The sequence below is a fragment of the Rhagoletis pomonella genome, unplaced genomic scaffold, assembly GCF_013731165.1.
Source record: "Rhagoletis pomonella isolate Grant_MI unplaced genomic scaffold, Rhpom_1.0 Rhpom_scaffold_00008, whole genome shotgun sequence".
Classification (NCBI taxonomy): Eukaryota; Metazoa; Arthropoda; class Insecta; order Diptera; family Tephritidae; genus Rhagoletis; species Rhagoletis pomonella.
The window spans coordinates 25,754,620-25,776,364 of NW_023458562.1; the positions used below are offsets into that span (position 1 = coordinate 25,754,620).

Genomic DNA, 21,745 nt, shown 5'->3' on the forward strand with positions numbered 1-21,745 from the left:
ATTTGTCTTAAATGTGGCCAAATATTAAAAAATAAAGTACATACATACTTTTTTGTTTTTTTTTTTTGTTTGTACTGACGCTAGTTTTTTGTTTAATTTCATCCAATTTTTTTTTTGCTTTTCCAAAATTGTTTTTAGTGTATCTGCTTTCCGCTACTTTTCTCCTTATTACAAATAGTATTTTTAGCAAATACAAACCAAAAATTAAATAACTTGATTTTTACTTTTTGTATATGTTTTCCATTTGTTTATTATAATTTACGTAATCTTACTTTACGCACATTTTATTATGTTTAGGGTTTTTGCGTTTTATTATAATTAAACATTTTACAGAAATTCTACAAATTTGCATTCCACATTTTTTTTTGTTTTTCTCTTGAAAGTCATAAGAAAAGCTAGTATTTATACAATGCTTTGGAACTAAAAACAAAATATATTATGTATGCATGGGTGTAGTTTTGTGTGCAAGTACACCATTCATGTAAAAAAATGAGAATAAAGAACGTTGGATGTATATAGTATCTAGATATATAATAAAAGAAGAAATACAACATTGACAAGTTATTATACACACCATTTGTGTATGATCAAGTTGAAATAAAATTAGTCAAATAATCAAAGATTTGTGTTTTTTTTTTTAATTGTTTTGAGTGTGTTTCGCTTCAATTAGAATGCACATGGTGCACCAACTTAGGAAGAGCCGGAGGGGAGTAATGAAAAGCAATCTTAATATTGACAAAAAAAATCTTGAAATCTTAAAGCTCCTGAATTCGTCGATTTAAACCGTCTTCAATAGCTAAATATAAATACACCGATGCTGTGGCGCAGACTGACAACAATTGTTGGTTAGCATACTTGCTGTGCTGTAGCACCGCTGCCTTTTTAATTTGCAATATTGCAATGTTTTGAGTTTTTTGCACATACTTGTGTGGCCTGCATTTATGCCGCAATTAGCTGTAAAAAAAAAAACAATTCATTGAAAATATATGCAATTTATGGGTTTGGCAAGACTGTACACTCATATTGTATTAAAAATGAAAGTAAAAATAATTAAATTCAAAATAAGAATAGCAGACTGGCAAACTAGGTTTGCGAACGGCAAGGTTAATTTTTTAAAACAGGGGAGCATTTGATGTATAATGCTAATCGTAACCTTTTAAATTCAATTAATTTGCGAAGGGAAAGGGGTTTTGAAAACTAGATATTGTGGTTGTTTTGATAAGTAATTTTCATATGTAAAGAACTTTTTATCAAACACCATTCTGTATAATTGTTTATTGTTTTTGAGCGATTGCGTACAAATTTTTGATAATTGTGAAAAAGAAAAAATTAAAACATGTTCTAAGATAAAAAAAATTCAATGTACGATTTTGATAAAAATATTGCATTAATTGCGAGTCAGTAAAAATTTTAGGCTTTCCAAACTTACCGCCTTCACCGTGGCCTTGATAAAGTCCTTTTTATCTGTTAAATCGAAATCGGGATATTTTGCATACACTTGCTTGCACACTGTTTTCATAGTGATCTCTTCAAGATTTGCTTTATCTAATATTTCCTTAACATAATTGCGTATTTGCTCATCCTGTACAAAAAATAACAATTTATTAAAAAAAAAAAACAAAAATTGCACGCTTATGCATCGTACCGTGGGGAATGTCGCTTTTCCCTTCTTGTTTAGTGGCTCATCCTCATCATCGGATTCCTCTTCCTCCTCTTTTTTGCTTGATTTTTTCGGCCGACCAGCAGCTAAGTTAAATAATTGAATATATATGTACATATGTATATACAGTCAAAACGGGACTAAAATTATATGGTACAGTTACCAAAACTACTTATGCTTACGTTTGACTGGCGTTTTGGCTTTGTTATTAGTTTTAGCATTTTTCACAGGCGCCGGGGGTTTCTTAAACTTCTTGGACTCCTCTTCCTGCAGAAAAGCATACACCATTAATAGTATTGCTTAGATGCAAAAAAAAAAAAAAAAAAAAAAAACACAAATGTGCCATCGCTTTTTACCTCACTCTGATCGCTGCCGAAATCAGACAGCTCCTCTTCTTCCTCCTCTTCAGACACCTCTTCCTCACTTTCAGAGTCCTTGCGCTTGCGCGATTTAGTTGCTTTGGCAGCACGTCCACGTGTACCACGTTTGGTAGTAGCAGCAACAGCAGGTCGGCCACGTTTACCAGGTGTAGCGCGTTTACGTTTCGGCACCTGGAACAACAAAAACCATAATACATTTTCATTTTATTAAAAAATGTATTAATAAAAAATTGAAGTAAGAGTATATGTATATCAAAACAGCACAGATTGCCCTCACATCACTATCGGCATCTGATAGATCAAAATCATCTTCTTCAGAATCTGAATTCTTCTTCCAAGATTTACGTACTGGTCGGCCGCCGCGCCCACCACGTGCCAATGCTTTACGAACGCCGCCACGCGCACCATCCGAATCAGAGTTGCCGCCTGACGGATTATACTAAAAGCATAAATAACAAACGCTTATAGGGAAAAAGTTTGAAATTAAATATAATTTGCTATTTACATCTGAGCCCGATTCGGAGCCATCGTTACGCTTTCGTTTAGCCGGCACTGCTTGGCGTTCACTTTCATCCGAGCTCGAGAAGTCGACATAAGCGGACATCTCTGCAACACAAACGTTAAAAAGTATATATATATATTTTTTTTTTTCATTTACATTAGACTACTAGTATTGGGATAAAAAATTATATGCCATACTTTTTCCAGCGGTTGCGCGTCTAGGGCGGCCACTTGTTGAATTTCGTGCGGGTGCGCGGCTGCTGGGTTTACGTTTACGCTCCTCTTCAGCGCTAACTTCTTCCTCTTCCTCATCTACTGGCTGTTGCAACAGAAAAAATTGATAAACAAAGGGCTAATAAGAAAGGCGTATAAATTACCTCTTCATCTTCTTCAATATCTTCTTCTTCCTCTTCGGCAGCCTCATCTACGCATAGCGATTCATCGGGTTCCATAAGGAATTTTAGCACACGATTTGCAATCTCATCTTTTGTGCCTACATTTAATCGGGGACATAGTACAATATACATTTAATACTATTATTTTAAGTTTTTATACCTTTGCGCTCCAATGCCAGTATATCACAAATACCCTTTAGTGCCTTAGCGTCGGTTTTCTTAATGGCATCAAACTTTTTCTTATATTCGCTAGAGTCCTTTTCAAACTCGAAACCGGCAAATGAGCGTAAATTCTTTTTTACAACATTATTTTTACCAACCGAACCGAAACAAAGCTGCAAAATTATTAATGTATTAAAATATGAATTTAAATTTAGGCATATTGCCGTTAAATTACATACCTCATGCAATGTTTGGAGTCCATCTACGCGAGTTTTATTAATGTTATCGTTGATTCTATCAATTTCAGCTAATGCCACCACATTTTCATCATCCTCATCTACTTCTTTATTCTCGCCCTCCGCTTCTTCTTCTTTATCTTTATCTTCTTTGTTTTTCTCCACCTTTTTATCATTTTTTTCTTTGCCCTGCTCTTTGGCTGGCTTCTTTTTATCAGCAGCGACTGCCGTGGCGGCGCCGCCTGCAGCACCTGCTACTGTTCCATTCTTCTCCTTGCCTTCAGTCTTCTTATCACCATCACCATCCCCATCACCATCACCATCTGTTACGTCATTTTCCTTCGAGTCGTTAGCCTCCTTGGCATCGGGTAGTTTGTCCTTCTGTGCCGCCTTTTTATCATCAACTTCATCAGTGGAGGCTTTATCGTCAGATATGTTGTCTGGTATGGTAAAACACAATTTTTATGAAAACCAAACAAAATTGTTAATTGAATTCGTAATTTTATTAATATTGTGTGTCATTTTAAGATATGGAACTTAAATTAAGGAACTAATTTCAATATTTGATATAAAGATTCTTTTTTATGCGAAATATATTTTTATTTATTCGTTTTGAATTTTATAGATTTTAGAGTTTACCGTTTTTATAGTTTAGATTTTTTTATTTATTTTTCTTTTAACCTTGTTCATTCCCTAGTGAATTTTTATGTATGCGTTTTTTATGCGTTTTTTTTCTAATTCTCTATATTAATTATAAATCTTAGCGTTAGTTAAGAACTGCTGTTGTTTTACATATTTTTTTTCTAATTTTTATCAATTATTTGTTGTACCATTAAAGATCACAAATGTTTTTGTACTAATGAACGTCTTCGCATTAACTGAAATGAAATTATTACATTTTTCTCATTTTTAATATTTTTTATGTACAAAAATATGTATTTTCCTTTATTTTATTATTATTTTTAATTTAATAAATTAACCTTCCGGTTTCATCAGCAATTTAAGTGAGAAATTATTTCCCTTTTTCAGTTTTCATAATACATTAAAAAAAAAAATCGTGAAACTGGCTGCTAATGATTTTAATATTTTGTTTGTTTGTTTTTGTTAATTAGATACATGAATTTATTTTTTAATTATCTATTTTTTTATTTAAGAAAAAAGCATTGTATTCACCCTTGGGAAGTTTAACAGTCACATATAACGTGACGAGATAAACTATGAAATAGTGAATATTTATTGTACCTTGGACATTACTACACAAAACCATATTTGTCAGGGTTTCGTATGAACAAATCCAAGGGTAGATAGAATGTTTCTGAGAAGTCAATAGATTTTATATATATATTTAACGAACTGCATACTTTGACGCTCTCAACACAGAATCTAGCTTATTTAGAAAGCGCAAAGCAAGGAAGAAAAGCACATACATAAATTAAATTTTCCTTTAACTTCCTTAACCCAAACACTTGCATTCAATAAACAACAAACAAACAAACACAAAAGTTGCCTTCATCGGGATTCGAACCGTGACCGAGAAAGCGCGCCAATTCATACAGTAAATGCGACACGCTAACACGATGCGCCACGCAACGTCAGCAATGTAGCCGGCTAAAACACACTTCCTTGCTTTCACGTCTTCGTTCTACATATATGTACATACATACATACAAATACATTTTGCTGCCAGCGAACACCGGAGGTCTGTCGACCGAACCGAATACGTAGCAAAACACAAACGCAAAAGAGCAACAACTCGCTGAATTACAAAGTTCATCCATTATTCATTTTTTGGTTTTCATGCTTTATACGTTCGCATTAGCCGCGTTTGTTTTACAGCTTATCAACAGTACTGAAGAGAAATGAATGTTCGCCGCGTAGCATAAATCTACATGTATGTATGTATGTACATTTATAAATGTAGCTAGATATGATCATTAAGAAACCTTTCGCCCATTCTCAAAAATCCATATTGCCCTGCTTACCTGCATCAGACTCTGATTTAGGTTTCTTATCGTCATTCTCTGCCGCTGTAGGCGCCTTATCCGCATTCTTATCATTGGCTTCGTCACCAGCCCCAGTACTGTTTTCCTTCTCTGCCGCTGGTGCTGTTTCTTCTATTTCTTTACCACTAGCGGCTACCTCTTTCTTATCGTTTTCAGACGTTTTCTCTGCCGTTGTCGTCGCTGATGCCTCAGCTTCGCCTCCGGCTTTTGTCTCCTCTGTTTTGTTCTCGCTTTCCTTTAAGCATAAGATCATCAAATATATGATTAGTTAAATATTTTATTAAAATATAAATACAACTGTAAAATAAACTACATATCTAATTGGTAAATGTTTTGAAGTTTTTTTAGTTAAGTTGTAATTCGTGTGCCTCCCAAACATAGAGGTTAACTATGAAAGCAGCTTCCAGAACTTACTATGTACTAAAATATGTATACATATAGATGAATTTGTTCCCTTGAACGTCATTGTGATGAAACGAAAAATACTGATTGTAGGCCACATACGTACATATGTATTATACCTGGAACTATTAGTACATGGCGACCGGCGGTGATATGGGTGCTATTCGGAAATGCAGAAAATCACTGGCGTGTTGGGCAGACAACTACCCTCATCACAATAGACCAACTTTGCTCTGACTGCTGCTGCAGCCTAAACACATACCTGAACTGAGTCAATACAGATGTTCAAATGAGTGCCCGGCAAGGGGAGTCTTCACATGACTCACGGCACCTCTTTACATGCGCCCAAGACCCCTCCCAGCTAACGCCCCTGCCTCTATGAACAACCACTGTTGAAGTTGCACACTTCCTGTGCCTTATCTTAGCTGAAACAGATGACAACGCAGATGGATGAGCCGACTCGAGCGGGGTTTAGTAGCCGCTACAACAACAACAACGTTGACGAACTAGCCGACCCGTGCGGGAATAGCCGCTACAACCATCAGTCTCTTATTTCTAAACTATAATATCGAATCGGAACTTACGTTTCGCTAATTGGGCTTTTCCAGCAATTATAGTTTAGATATAAGAGACGGATGTTGTTGCTTAGCTGCATTTCCGAATAGGGGTATGATTCTGTTGGTCCCAAGTGTTTAAACAATTGTTTATAAAATTTTTTGACCTTCTGGGCGCCTATGCATTGGATCATCCGTAGTGAGTCTGAACTCTCAATGGAAAAGAATTAACTAGACTTCTAAAGAAATTAACCGCACAAACTACTCGTCGCATCTCGACGGAAGCTAAAGGTTCTCGTCAGTCATTTTATTGGCAATAGGATTAGTCCAAAAAGCAAATATTCAGAAACAAAAAAAAAAAATCATGGTGGAATAATAACACCATGAAAAAAAATTAAAAATTGATATCGCTCACCAAGTAGTTTTAGGAATGGTGTAGATAGTAAATTGGAGCTTCGCGTGGTATTAAAACCACAGAGTGCCTCCTACATTGGATCTGACCCTGCCCACATGTACATACATATGAACTGTGTATCCAATTAACTAGACGGCATATGTTGATTTGATGCATGAAACCTGCTATCGAGCGTAAGGACATTTACGTAGTATTTCTGCACTTTAATCCAAATCATAAAAAGTCTAGCGAAATTAAAGAACAAGTGTACGCTTTTAAAATAAAGTAAATAAATTTTAACCTTCTAGAGTTTTCTCCCCAGGGATATATGTATGTACGTGCATGGTATGTATGTTTTGCAACACGTGTATGTACAAAGATACCTATTTATATATTTCCAAACCACTTGCCGAGCACATGAAAATAGGTTCAACTGTTGCCTCAGCAAACAGTTCAAACCCTCAAGCCACCCATTACAAAGATATCTAAAACTACAACTTTTACAACAATATCCTCCGCGCATAGGAAATAGAAGAAATTTTTTCGCCTTTGTTTTTCTCCCGTGTTCGTCTTTATATTGGCTCTGGTGAGCCACGGCAACACCGAATCGAATGAATATAAAATGGATGAACGTATGCCGCTTGAACAACGAATCAAGGCGAAAATGAAAACGCGAAATTTTCAACTAGATGAATTCGCTCGTGCGCTGAAGAAAAGACTACACAAAAGGCGGCAAGCGAGGAAAGCTCATACGAAATGTGAAGTACGTGAAAATGAACCGACGCCATGTTTATACACCACCACGGCGTAGCAAATACACGATGCAGCGCGGCGCAACGAAACAGCAAAACGACGACCAATAAAAAAAGAAGACGAAACGATGAAAGCGAAAAATTCACCGAATGTGACGCGCTTCAAATTTTTTCCACTCACTTATTCACGTTAAACACATTCAATTCGCACCGAATTTCATTGAAATTGAAAACTTTCAACACTAGTTAACAATTTGAAGTACTTTTTTTTAATTTACATACCATATTTACTATATTTTTTTCCCGAAAAAGTTTTTCTCGCCGTTTTCCTGGCACGAAATTCACTTATGGAAAATACACTCAACTATTTCACTAGTTCCTCTTTACTTTATGCTTCTTCTTTTTCTCAGCACATAAATGATTTTTTTGGTACTAGGTAAAATAGTACTATTTGGCGTAAAGTAAAGATCGTAAATCTATAAGTTATTTTTTTGATGCTGAAAGGAAACCAAATATATGTTAGAAATTCTAATTTGATTTCCTAACGTGTATGCCCTTGATTAGGAAGGAAGAAAACTCGTAATAAATCCAAAAGTTATCAAATTTCTTTTCAAATTTACCGCCACGCTAATGCATTCCTTCGATTGTAATAACAATATTTCGATAACATTTGCGATCATGGTTTATCGTTGCGGCATTGGTAAATAACCGCGCGCCAACATCCATCTGCTTCTCCTACTTGGCACATTTTGTCCTGTTGGTCCTGACTGCAATTTAAAGGAGAATATCATGGGAATTTTGGGCTTAGCCAAGTTAATAGCAGATATTGCACCATCTGCTATTAAAGAGAATGAAATTAAAAACTATTTCGGTGAGTTTTTTCGCAAAAAAAAAGAATACGTTCATATACTTGTACGATTCCCTCCAAAGGACGCAAAGTGGCTATTGATGCATCGATGTGCCTGTATCAATTTCTGATCGCCGTACGCTCTGATGGCGCACAATTGACAACTGTCGATGGCGAACCTACATCGCATCTGATGGGTATGTTCTATAGAACCATACGCTTGCTGGAGCATGGTATAAAGCCCGTGTATGTGTTCGATGGTAAGCCACCAGATTTAAAATCGGGTGAATTAGCGAAACGTGCAGAACGCCGGGAAGAAGCACAAAAGGCTTTGGAAAAGGCCGAAGAAGCGGGCAATGCTGAGGAAGTGGAAAAATTCAATCGCCGGTTAGTGCGAGTAACCAAAGAGCATGCGCGTGAAGCGCAGGAATTGCTTAAATTGATGGGAGTACCCTATGTAGAGGCACCATGTGAAGCGGAAGCGCAATGTTCGGCGTTGGTGAAAGCAGGCAAAGTTTATGCTACAGCTACAGAGGATATGGATGCACTTACTTTTGGTTCCAGTGTACTCCTGCGTCATTTGACATTCAGTGAGGCGCGGAAGATGCCGGTAAAAGAGTTTATCTATGAAAAAGTGCTTCAAGGATTCGAATTGACAAGCACTGAGGTGAGTACTTGAAGGCCCTCGAATGTATGAGCAGTATTATAAACCTTTTTTTGCAGTTTATAGATCTTTGCATACTGCTGGGCTGTGATTACTGTGAAGGTATCAAAGGTATTGGACCGAAGCGCGCCATTGAGTTGATAAATACTTATCGCGATATTGAGACAATACTCAAGAACATTGACCAAAAGAAGTACACAGTAGCGGAAGATTGGAACTATCAAGTTGCACGTGAATTGTTCGTAAAACCCGATGTAACGGATCCGTCGACTATTGAGGTTAGTAAAGATGCACATGTAAATATGTGTATATTCTTGGAGAAATTATTTTACATAAATATTTGATTCGCATTTATAGCTTAAGTGGACTGAACCCGATGAAGAAGGTTTGGTAAAGTTTCTATGTGGCGATCGGCAATTCAATGAAGATCGGGTACGTTCTGGCGCCAAGAAAATACAAAAATCTAAAAATACTCAGACACAAGGACGACTAGACAACTTTTTTAAGGTAATAAATTGAAGCTAAATGTATGTATGTATTAAAAAATATATATATATATATATTTAGGCACTACCGTCTACAAGTAACAATAAGCCCACACCTAAGCGAAAGGCCGAGGATGATAAAAAGGCTGCCAATAAGAAGGTTAAAGCTGGCGGCGGTGGACGTGGCAGACGCCCCAAGTAATGAAGTTTCATTTGAGAAATTAATTCATCGACTCGACGAACATGTTTAGCATTGGGCATTGGACTAAATTTTTTTGAGAAACTATCGTCGCAGCCGCATCTTTGATAAAATCCTATGATCAGATATATTTCTGTTCAATTTTGTTTTATTTGTTTGCACAAGTCTCCATTCTTTTTTGTTGTTAATCGTTGCAAAAATACTTAGTTTTTGAATCAGAACACATTGCTCAATGGTTTAAAAAATTTTATTTTGTCTGTTGGGAGAATACTATAATACTTTACAATTAAGTTTAAGTCTAGATACTTCGCATAATCATAGAAAATAGCTTACAACTACACATAAGTACTGCTATATACATAACTAAGATCTGTTCAATTTTATAATATGATTGCGCATAATCGAATTAAAAATAAATTATATAAAAGGTTCGGATAACTGTAATACGCATTTCATCTACAACAAATACTGCTTCGCTAATGCGCGCAGAAATCTTGTTTTTCGTATAGCTGCTGCTTCACGCTTGATTTCATCGTTATTATTCGCATTCAATTCCAAGGAGCCCATAATTGCGATCTGCAATCAAAATGGAATTAGAATATGATTGTTTAAGAGATGTTTAATTGTATTGTTAAACCGACCGCTTCTAATTTTCTGCTATGCTCTCCCTTTCTTGCGTGCAAATTAATTATGAATTCCAGCAATGTTGTATCCCAAATGCAGTTATAGTATGCGTCCATTGCATCGGTGAAGTTAGAAGATTTCTCAGTGAGTTTCTTAAACACGATACCATAGTCGATTTCTTCTAAAAACTGTAAAAATTTAAAAAAAAATATTATTTTAAAACTGCGCTGCTGCACTTTAATACCTGACACAGAACGGTGGCTTGCATATGACAGCCCAGGTTTGAGGAGCAACGTATCATTTTGTGAATTACATAGTCATCAGCTACATTACGTTGCAGCGGGAAAGTGCAGTAATCAGTGCCGGTGATGAGCGCATTGACATAACAACGCATAGCAGCTTCATTATTGCCAATTGCTAATGACAAAGAGTTAATTTACAATTCAAGTATGAATCGAAAAAAACTGTAACTCACCTAATTCCAGATCCCCTTTCATTTTCAGCCATGTAATAGTTTGTGGATAGTATTTAAGCGCTTCTGTCAGCAACCAATGCAATGTTTCGCAAACTATACGCACGCTATAGGCCATTGGGCTGTAAACAAAAATTTGCTTTGATTATATACATACATACATGCATTTGGTACAACATTATTTAGCTCACACATACCTTGGTATACCAGCTGGCCACAAATGCATATATTCACCACTGAGATCGTGATTTGTATCATCTCTGAGTATGTTTTGTATTTTTCCAAGGCAAGATATGGCCAAGGAGAAAACCAGTTGATGGCGTATGCGTTTCAGAAACGGCTGAAGGCCAGTGGAAACAACTAGTGAGGGAGAATTCCGTGAACTGCCACCACTACCACCACCACCACTACCACCAGGACCACCGCTACGCTTCGTAGTATTCACAAACATTTGCAATACCAAATCGAAGGCATCTCGCGTAACCTTTTTAGAACCCTTCATTTTCTCCATATCAAGTACAGTAGCTGCAAAGGCGATGGGTAATTCGAGCTGCGGCAGGCGCTTATCCAAGAACATGAGCGCATTCCAATCGCCTAGATTAAGTAGCATTATGGCGCAACTTTCGATGATCTATGGAAATGTATATTTTTTTAACAAATATGTCTTAATTACCCTACTATTGGGTTTAAACTCCAAACTATACTTACCTCAATGCGCGGTATAATATTGTCATTGGTTTGTAACGACGCTAAACATTGCTTGCAGCGATTGCCTAGTGACTGCAGATCTAAAGTTTTGCGGTTCCATTCCTCTAAACACTGTGTGATTTGGATAAGCAAAATTTCCCAATTTACCAGTTTGCCGAGTTTCGAAACGATGGTGGTGTTTGAAAGCTCTTGTCGCTGTGTTTCCGATTTTAGCACGCTTAGCATTGACACGGCGCCAATATAGTCCTAAAATCATAAAAGTGAATTTGTTCACATATTAGACAACACAAATAAAAATGAGCTTACACTCTTCGCCGTCATTTCACGCGCTTTTCCCAACAAAACATAAGCAAAATCTTGCAGAAAGCCGCGTTGCATAGACATAAGCAGTGACTTTATTGGCGTTGCTATCTCCCAGCTTGGATTGACGGTCCATAAAGGTTTAGTTGGATTGGTGGCCGCCAATTTTACCAGCAGTTTGCGGACCGTATTTGCATTTGTGCAGGAGATAAGTTGACGTTCAAGTGAGCCAACCTCAATGCGCATAACTGGAAAATAAATGATGTATAATACATTTTCTAAAAAAAAGTCGGTTTGCGCGGCACGCAGGCGCATTACATACTCTTCGAACTGAACTTCCATTCACCCAACGTTGCTAGTGTTGGCACAATAATTTCCTCTTCTGCAGTTTGTCGCTCCAAATCTCGCAATTCAGCGGGTGTGAAGAATTGTATGTATTGTACATTTTGTAGAAACTGTTTTCCATTATTTTGCTTCAAAATGCAGTCTATAAGAAAATGTTTGACGATATTGCGTTCGCTAAGTGTACAATGCGGCAACACATTACTGATGGCCTAAATGACATTAATGAATTTATTAATTGAAAACTAAACCAGCGATTACACATTAACTCACATCTATTATTGCGACAAAGCAATTCATATGTCTGTATTTTTCAAAGTAATCAACGCTGGCAAAAATGTTTCCCTCCTCAAAAATACTGCGCACCACATTCAGCGCGGCTACTTGCATTTCTAACGTGCGGGGTTCCTTCAGCGTACCCTGCGAAATGACGCCCTCAATATCAAGCTCGAGTATACGCCGATTTACAAGCGGGATTTCACGCACATGATTATCCTCTCGTAATATTTCAATAATGTCCTTAATTTGGGGTTGTAAGTATTTAATTTTAAATATAATGTTTTAATTGGCATACGTATGTTAAAAGAACTCACCTTATACTGCTTTAACGACGATGCATTAAATCGCTCCGTCAAAGTCGTACGCTGTTCACTGCAACCACAAGCCAGGAGATAACCCTCCAGTTCATCATCGTTAACGTGGCAAAATAGATAGCCAGATGCAGTGTGATTAGTCGATTCAGCTCGGTAGTCTGCCTTCATTTCTCTTAAATTACGTCGGCATTCATTAACAGCTTCTCGCGCCAGGACATATTGTTTGGTATACAAGTAAAAGTTAACTAAATCGAAATAGATTTGTGCACGCAACTCGGCAAGGGATATTTTTTGCATTTGTTCGAAATTTTGACGCATTGTTTCGTTATCGGCGTGAAGTGTTACAAATGTGTCATAGGTGAAGACATAAAAAGGTTCTGTTGATTTACATAGCTCCTGTAGATATTCAACGCTATTTTGTGGAGGTATTTCGGGAGCAAAGAATTGATGCATAGGCTCCATTGGTACGAACCTAAGATATTTTTCAAATAAAAAACAAATTATTATACATATATTAAAAAAAAAAATCATTAAGAAAATTTGTTCACTCACATATTAGCCATGGACGGTCGTGCAGCTTTCATGGCAATATCTTTCAGTATTTGCAAGCGTAGCACCCATCGATGATAAAAGGTTAATGCAAAACGGGCTGCATGCTCATGGCCATCCGGCGCTGCAAAACACAATATTTCCAAGCGTGTTCTAGTATGATGTTAAATAAAATTTCTACATAGATATATCTACTTACAAACTTTTTGCTGAAAATCCTGCTGTAAAGGTATTGGTACCAATTTGCCAAAACATACTGTACATAAATCGCGCAACAGAAAGAGCTGCTTTGGAATGGGAAGACTCTTTTCCAGGACATCTGGGATATATACAGAATAGATTTCACCAATGTTTTTTTATATATTAATTCTCCACTTACCCAAGTTCCATTTCAACCATGTCGCCACTTTGAGCGTTAATATTTTTAAAGCAATTTGCTTTCGCGGTATACGCAGTCCATCTATGTTGCTCATTATGACAGTACCAGTTACGCCTGCGCCCGGTGTCACTGGTATACCGCCTGGTACATTTTCAGCCTCTGGCGAAGTCAGATCATACTGCGGCGGCATTATAACATCCGGTGTAACAGATATGAATTGAGACATTAGCTCCAAAGGGCTGGGATCTAAAGAATGGTATTTGCTTTAATGTTAAGTGCATCTTTTGGATATTTGCCATTCGCACTTACCTGGATTAGGTTTCTGCAAATGTTTGGTAATTAAATGTGGGTCGAGCAGAAATTCAAACCAAAGCACCGTTTCAGCGGCAAGTGGCACCGCTTTCGGCCGCAAAGGGTCTTCCATTTTTTTAATCGAAGGATTTATTGCACTTTTATCTGCATTCATTTATTTATAAAATTGGAAAATTAACAATTTTGGAGTTAAAGCACCTCGCTGCAAAAATCAGATGTTTTCCTGTGTGTGTCAAAACAAATCAGCCGGCTGAAGCGTTGCCATATGTTTGTGGCGCAGGGTGCATTATAATAAAAAAATAGAAAAATCTTTAAAGTTTACTGCAAATAATTGGCACATAAATATCTTAAATCCTCTCATTGATAGCCAGTTCTCCAGCAAAAACCCTGTGTAATTCGTTTCCGTTGTATAATTTATTGAATAAATAGAAACAAAAGATTTAGCACGTTTGATAGCCTTCATTATTAGAAAATCGTAGGCACCCTGTACACATTTGCATAAAAGTACCGTTTGCAAATTTTCTGTTCACTTCAAGTGCGCGCTCAATTAATTTATTTGGTGCAAAAAGTGTGATTTAAAGTGAAAATTGTTCAATAAAAAGTGATAAAATGTGTTAAATTGATATTAAGGTATGAATTTAGCCTGAAATATTTCGAGGTGGCACTTTTGTAATATCAAAAAATTGGCAGTAGAAAAATACAGGACATAACCTCTTTTTCTTCCCGTCTGATAAAAGTTGCGCGTTTGATTGTAATTTTCAGTATCTGAATTTCGTCAACTAAATAGTTTATTCACGCTAGTGCATATTTTCGCGGGTGTTTGGTGGTAAGTACAATTCTTTGATGCATAAATGGAAATATAGAAAGCTTTTTTATTACTCATATGTATGCTACATACTTGCCGTTCATACCTTCAAGTTGACATAGGAAGCGGAAGTGCACAAGTTTTTGTCTCAAATAGATAACATTTCCAGTTCCGCAAAGGGATACAAAAACGAAAACGCTAAACATCAGCATTGTCCTAGCCAATGCATCCAAATGATATTAGCAATTTTTTAATATATATGTATATGTATGTATGTATGTACGTTGGTAGCTTCTATACTTAACAATTATACTTACATACATATGTATGTGCATACTTTTAAGAAGCGAAAATGAAAGACATTTGGTATTAAATAAAAGCGCCTTGAATCTGTAAAACCAGGATATGTATTTGGAATGTGGGCCGTTCCGATAACGTAGACTCAACTGCTAGCAACTTTTCACTATAAGGGCCAGTTTTTCAGTGCCAGTTGAAACTTAGATTATGTAAAGATTATACGGATAATCCCGGCCCTAGTATATATCCATGTACCTATAGATGTATGTATGTGTGTACGTACAGTGACGGGCAAAACTGTAACACTTTTTACTTCAGTCATGGCTATCTTTCCAAGTTCTAACGACTTTCATACTTTTGTTGTATGTTATTATTGGTACACCTGTACTTCCTCTCTCGTAATTATTTGAAGTTAATCCAACAACAATAATAAAACCAGCAGACAAAAATGTAAATTAAGGCAGATGTTACAGTTTTGCACTCATATATTTTTAAGAACTTTTTAACAATTTTAACGGGAAAAAAGAACTTCTAACACAATGTTCGGTACCCCTTTGCTTGTTTTAGTTTCTGGATGCGATTTGGCATACCTTATTTTTATCTCTGTAAAACTTCTGGAGGTATATCCTCCATATATCCTTAGTTTGCTTTCACAGCTCATGTACTCTATTATACGGACTTGGATACTTAATAAGCTGTGCTTCTAGTTGATTTCGCAAATTCTCGATGAGATTTATGTCCGCGGATTGTGGAGGTCATTTCAAATTAGCAAATTTTTTATTTTGTATCCAGTCTTTGCGAACATATGCACTATGTTTTGGATGATTTTTCAGCAGAAACTCTCATTTTTCGACTACATCTTGCAAATTTTGTTGAAATATGAACAGATAGGCTGCTTTCCAAAACGTCAAAATACAAAGCATCAGTCTCTTTTATTTCTAAACCTCAGCAGCTTGGAATGCCAAATGTACGCAACCACAGTTAGATTCTAGTTTTCACCTAGGTTGCGCAAGTTATACTTTTTCTTCTAGTGCGGTTCGGTAATAAAAGAGACTGATGCTTTGTATTTTGACGTTTTGGAATGCACCCATACTGTTCCTTACGCATAATGCGTACTAACGGACCCATAAAATTGTTTAAATACAACCCCAAACTATTATTGAACGACCACTGTGATTCACAGTTTGCCTAACATGTTGCGCATGGGCTTAATTTGGGTCTTTGACCCGATACCATGCCCGGCCATCTGATTGAAAGCAATTAATTGAGTCTTGTCAGACCAAATAACCTTCAATTGAAACTTAAAAATATGTTTTTTATTGCATTCTGAAAGGCGTAACATATCCCAATAGGCAACGGTCCGGTTTCCGGGCGACACAGCAAAATGCTACCACTCTCGCACATATATTTTGGTCAAATTAGCTTTTTTCTGCTTTTATGATGCCTTTGCGCCAATTTGGCAATTCGTCGCCTCGCTGTCTACTGATTTGCATTAAAGTTTAATACCTTAAGCGCTTCTGTAATAGTGGCTGCATTGCTACTTGCTGCTAAGCTCACAAGATATTGGTCCGTAATATTTTTTGATAGACTTCCTTTGCCCTTGGGAACACTTTAGGCTATATTTTTTATCAATCTAAATATTTTCAAGTAGCAAACTCTAAAATTTTTTTCCACTTTCCTGCGGCCCCGCCTTTCCACAGTAAATCTATTATTTACATTTATGGTTCCTGATAAACTATATTATTTACTGGTGATTACTTCTTCAATAAATTACAATACAGAAAAAAGTCATCTGACTTCCAACTAAGTAAAAAATAACTGTAAAATGCAAAACTGAGAGTAAGTGCAAAACTGTAACATTTGCCTTAATTTAAATTTTTGTCTGCTGGGTTTTTTATTGTTGTTGTACTGACTTCAAATCGTTATGAGAGAGGGAACACAAGAAACAAACAAGAATATACAACCAAAGGATGAAAGTCGTTAGAACTTGGAAACATAGCGGTGGGTGCATTAAAAAGTGTTACACCTTGTTACAGTTTTGCTCGTCACTGTACATACCCTGTGGGAAAATCTCTAGTTCTGAACTGGTGTGCTTCTAGTACATTTAGACCCAGTACTGGTTCGCGATAAATCTCTTTTGCATGCAAGCAACTGGCGAATTTAACATGGCGATGTCCTAGGAAGTGTCAATTGCCCCCCGCTGCATCCCTTTTTCGACAGTTCCGAACTAGTCCTAAATTCTATAGTTCCGAACCAGTTCTAAAATCGACAGACGATGATTTTTCAATCTTTTTGGTTCTTCCGTGTGTGCGATTTTAAGTTATTTTGAAAGAAATGTGTTTTCAATTTGAAATTAAATTTGTTTGAGTGATTGTAAGAAATGTACGTTTACATACGTTTAGCTGTAGCTGAGTTTGCAGAGGTGCTCGCTGTTAGATTCCAGACGGTTCCAAGATGTTGAAATGTTAACACAAATTTTGGTTTTGTATTACCAAGCTATGAAAAAATATCTGCGAAATGCAGAATAGAAGCGTATTTGAACGAAGAAGCCGCCGAACACATATCTATGTAAAGTAAACAAGCGCCCTGCAGCATCCCTTTTTCGATAGTTCCGAATTAGTTCTAAATTCGACAAATAAGATCTAGTTCGTTCTGCATCTCTTTTTCGTTAGTTCCGAACCAGTTCTAAATTCGTCACTTTAGAAATAGATTTCTAGTGAAAAGAACTGAAAAAATTAGTTTTTTAAACGTACCACTTTTCGCCGATTTTGGACTGGTGGGGATCTAGCTCCTATCGGACTAGTTCCTTTTTGGCGATAAAGACCTAGTACGAAACTAGAAATTTGATTCACTAGTTCGTGGTTTCCCTGCAGGGTATGAACATATGCATTTTTCTGTTTTTTAATATTATCATATATACATACATACATTCATATGCGTCTTTCTGTTTGTATTTTTAATATTAACATATATATACGTAAATACATACATACATACATACATATCGATGGTCCAAGTGCAATAACGACACAATTCAAAATTCAAAAAATAAAAACTGTTACTATTATGTGGCTCATATCTCTAATCATTGTCGAATCCATGCCTAAACTTTTGAATTCACCTTAGCAGTCCTCACTGCTTACTTTAGTAAGGGATGGAAATGGATTAGACAAGGATTATAGACGAGCCACTTAACATTAATAACAGTTTTTATTTTTTCAATTTTGAATTGTGTCTTTATTGCACAGGACCATCGATATGTAGCCTTTTTTATCGTAATCCATTCAACTATACTGCTTTAAGCCACCATATTTCTTTAGAATACGCACAAATAGAAAAGTTATGGAATTTGTATACATTCATTATACATAATGTATCTTCATTAAAAATGTAAAGCAGCTTATAACGCGACACCTTTTAGCGCACAGGTATCTACTTCGTATACCTATACATAGATATATATATATACATATATATAAATACATATATATGGATGTGTAATAAACCCATTGAACTGTGCCGCCGGTCTAACCTCTCTTACTACGTTGAGTGCAAAATCGACTACGTAAGTATGACACATATATATATTAATAAGTTAGTAAGCGAAGAAAAAACAAAATACATTTTATTAAAAGATAATTAAAAAATTACAGTATCACTAGCGTAATGAAAGATAGTGAAACAGAACAGTTTCGCCTTCTTTCCTTGTAGCCGCATAGCTATTTAGTTTCTAAAAGCCAAGAAATGTACCCATGTATGTAAGTACATACAAATGTATTTTAAATTTAAATAAAATGAAAATGTTTCAACAATTGGTATTTCTGCCAAGATCATAAAATAAAAAACGACAACAACTATAGGTGTACTTCGTATGTAGGAAAATAGACAACAATACAATAAAAAACTAACGCAAGTGGATGATCAGGAAAAAAATTAAATTATTGTCAACAGCTGCTGAAAATGTTTCCAAAACTTAAACTGAAATATTTAGGTATGTATGTACTTACATACATACGTGAATGTTGTGAATCCATCGAAATGCCTAGGATTATTTTCAACATACGCAAGCTTTCTTTCAACCTTGCGTTCGAACACTTAACTTTTTTCCACGCTAAAAGATAAATAGCTCCAATTATTTTAAGGTAAAAGTTTTTATTTTTTTTTTCTTGTCTACGTGCTTAGGGTAGAGGTTTGGAGACACGTCAGTTTAGTGAGTAATGGTGAAAAAATGTAGAAAAAAGAAGAAAATAGCCAAAAATTACTATTTGGATGATGTCCATGAATAGGAATTTACTTAGTTGAAAAATTAAAATAAAATTTTAGAATAAGACAGAAAAATGTTTAAAAATTTCGCTCAAAATTAAAAAAAAAAATTTGCAAAAAATTGACTGCTGTAGCGGAAGTCGCAAATTGTTTCCAAATGTTGTTAGTAGGAGAAATTTACTTTTGTATATTGAAGTATGAATGTAAGGATGTATACATACATAAGTATTTCTTAATAAGTTATTCAACCAGAATACTCATTACTTACTTTCAACTTGGAAAACTATTAAACATTAGGGCTGTTTAAGATGTTGTGGAAATGGTCTTGGATTTGCAGTTGGAATTGCATTTGAAAATTTTATGCTTGCTGCCATGGCAACCGCGTGCATTTTATTGTTGTGCATTTACAGATGCAATTAATATGCAAATGCAAGCGCATATGCACAAGATCCTGAACAGCCCTATTAATCGTCCTAATATAACCGACCTAATGAGAGCCAAATTCTGGCGCAGGATTTAACGTAGTGGTGCACTGTTCTAAGACTAGCTCTGGAGTAATTAAATATATGTCTAAAGCTAATATCCTACACTTTCAATTATCTTCCAAGCAGAATTGTACGCCATAGATGGTACTATCTACTTACATACATTTATCTCTGCTCTGGCTTCCGGTGCATAAAATAAAAAATGGTTGCAGAGAATTTTTTGGGGAGTTCTAAATACCTGCAGAGCCTATCGTTTGGTTGTCTAAGTCATCGGGCTGTCCCACATTCGGTGCATTATTTTTTTATTACTGATTTGTAATTTTTTAAGAGCTTTTCTTTTTTTTTTCAAATTCTTAAACATCTTTTTTAGTATTCAAACAGTTTATACATTTTATATTTATTTCAACATTTTATAATGCTTTCTATATTCACCGACTAAAGAAAACTCGTTTTTTTATTACATATTTTTAACTTGACCATTTAAAGTTTTATGATTTTCGGTTTATTTTTGTTGATGGTTATGTTAATTTTATTTACTTGGAGCTATACTTTAAGTAAAGCAGTACATACATAGTGTGGGCATTAGGGTGGTCCTCAAATGTAGGAAGCACATTTTTACTTCAGATTTCCTAAACCTTAACTCCTACATCGATGCTACTATAGTCGAAGATATAACATATATAAATTTTGGTCGCGATTGAAGACTTCTAAGGCGTGTCGCACAGAGGGCAAAATTCCGATTCCTCTATGAAAAAAAAAAATTAAAATTATTATTTTTTTCATCTAATACCCAAAATCGATACTATTTACCATAGTCGAAGATATCACATATACATTTTGGTCTCGATTGAAGACGGTCAAGGCGTGTCGCACAGAGCGCAAAGTTCAGATTACCTTATCCAGACCAATCTTAACCGACTCCAATCGGGACCAAAATTTACATGTGATATCTGCGACCGTGGTATTACCGATTTAGGGGGGGTGAGACTGAAAAAATCGTTCATTTGATTTTTTTCAGGACCACCCTAATATACATACGTAGCTACATTTGAAATCATTTAATTTCGTTTTAGTGTAGCATCTTAAATTAGCAATTTTAAATTTTATTGTTGTATGCCATCTTTTATTATTATTCGTTATTCATGTCACCTGCGGCGTTTTTTATGCCTGCGTGCGCTTAAAATTGTTTCTTTGCTGCTGCAGGTGTATTAAAGAAAAAAAAATAAATTATAAAAGAAAATACCAAAAACCGCATAATAAAAGTGTTTCATCTGCTCAAATTTAAATACTTAATCAGGTATTTTTTATGTCATCTTGTTAAAAATATGCTAATGTATTTGCCACAATGTCCAAACACAAATATTTCAAAATATTTATCGAATTATTTTATGTGCATACAATACACCAACGCAGCGCTCTGCTTTATCGTGATTTAATTATTTTTTTTCAACTTTTTTTATGGAACTATATACTTTAATGCATACATGCACTTACCAAAATTGCTTTGACCATGGCTTCTTAGCGCAACTGTAGCTCTGTCGAATTATAAATTTATGCTGATAACATAAATGAGCGCCCTAGCCTAGATTTCAGTATCGCATAATGATGAAAAACAGTTTTATTTTTTATTTTTTTACTTTTGTATGTATGTATATATTTATGTTTGTGTGTATGTACGTGCGCATAAGAAAATGGACAATATCTTGCCATCGATTTTCAAAAAAAATATTTCTGAAATACATACTAAAGAGGATAAAATCTAGAAATTCAATACTTTTTCGGATACCATACGTACATATGTATGTACATAAGTGTAGACCGAAAAAAATTATAATTAAAAAAAGGAAAATATTTTTAATTCATGAAAATAATATATACGTAAATACTCCTAACTACTAGATTTTGTTCGAAAAAAAAATTGCTTTCTATTGTTTTTGATAAACCGTTTGACCCTTTCTGCAAGCAATCGTTTTTCTGTGGTG

General features: G+C 35.6%; 3 protein-coding genes across 4 annotated transcripts; 1 reads left to right on the top strand and 2 right to left on the bottom strand.

Annotated features, from left to right (window-relative positions):
• Positions 1-213: 213 nt before the first annotated feature.
• On the bottom strand, positions 214-7,819 carry LOC118744532 (protein DEK). Its single transcript, XM_036477598.1, has 13 exons — positions 7,722-7,819; positions 5,317-5,572; positions 3,338-3,774; positions 3,097-3,271; positions 2,919-3,034; positions 2,740-2,860; positions 2,546-2,646; positions 2,318-2,479; positions 2,017-2,211; positions 1,843-1,927; positions 1,646-1,746; positions 1,430-1,582; positions 214-954 (listed from the first exon to the last, which is right to left on the bottom strand). The coding sequence occupies exons 1-13, from the start codon at positions 7,722-7,724 to the stop codon at positions 940-942; spliced, it is 1,920 nt and encodes a 639-aa protein (XP_036333491.1). The 5' UTR covers positions 7,725-7,819; the 3' UTR covers positions 214-939.
• Positions 7,820-8,099: 280 nt separating this feature from the next.
• On the top strand, positions 8,100-9,968 carry LOC118744533 (flap endonuclease 1). Its single transcript, XM_036477599.1, has 5 exons — positions 8,100-8,310; positions 8,370-8,953; positions 9,010-9,228; positions 9,308-9,457; positions 9,518-9,968. Exons 1-5 carry the CDS (start codon positions 8,229-8,231, stop codon positions 9,635-9,637), a joined length of 1,155 nt encoding a protein of 384 aa, XP_036333492.1. The 5' UTR covers positions 8,100-8,228; the 3' UTR covers positions 9,638-9,968.
• Positions 9,866-14,943, bottom strand: LOC118744531 (integrator complex subunit 8). 2 transcript variants are annotated; one of them, XM_036477595.1, is made up of 14 exons: positions 13,911-14,937; positions 13,602-13,847; positions 13,422-13,541; positions 13,226-13,346; positions 12,674-13,145; positions 12,354-12,599; positions 12,061-12,292; positions 11,745-11,986; positions 11,439-11,684; positions 10,928-11,361; positions 10,734-10,852; positions 10,503-10,675; positions 10,276-10,446; positions 9,866-10,210 (listed from the first exon to the last, which is right to left on the bottom strand). In XM_036477595.1, the coding sequence occupies exons 1-14, from the start codon at positions 14,065-14,067 to the stop codon at positions 10,091-10,093; spliced, it is 3,099 nt and encodes a 1,032-aa protein (XP_036333488.1). In that variant the 5' UTR covers positions 14,068-14,937; the 3' UTR covers positions 9,866-10,090. The 2 variants fall into 2 exon arrangements, with proteins under 2 accessions (XP_036333488.1, XP_036333489.1); XM_036477596.1 differs by having other exon boundaries at positions 10,119-10,210; positions 10,276-10,439; positions 13,911-14,943.
• Positions 14,944-21,745: the final 6,802 nt, after the last annotated feature.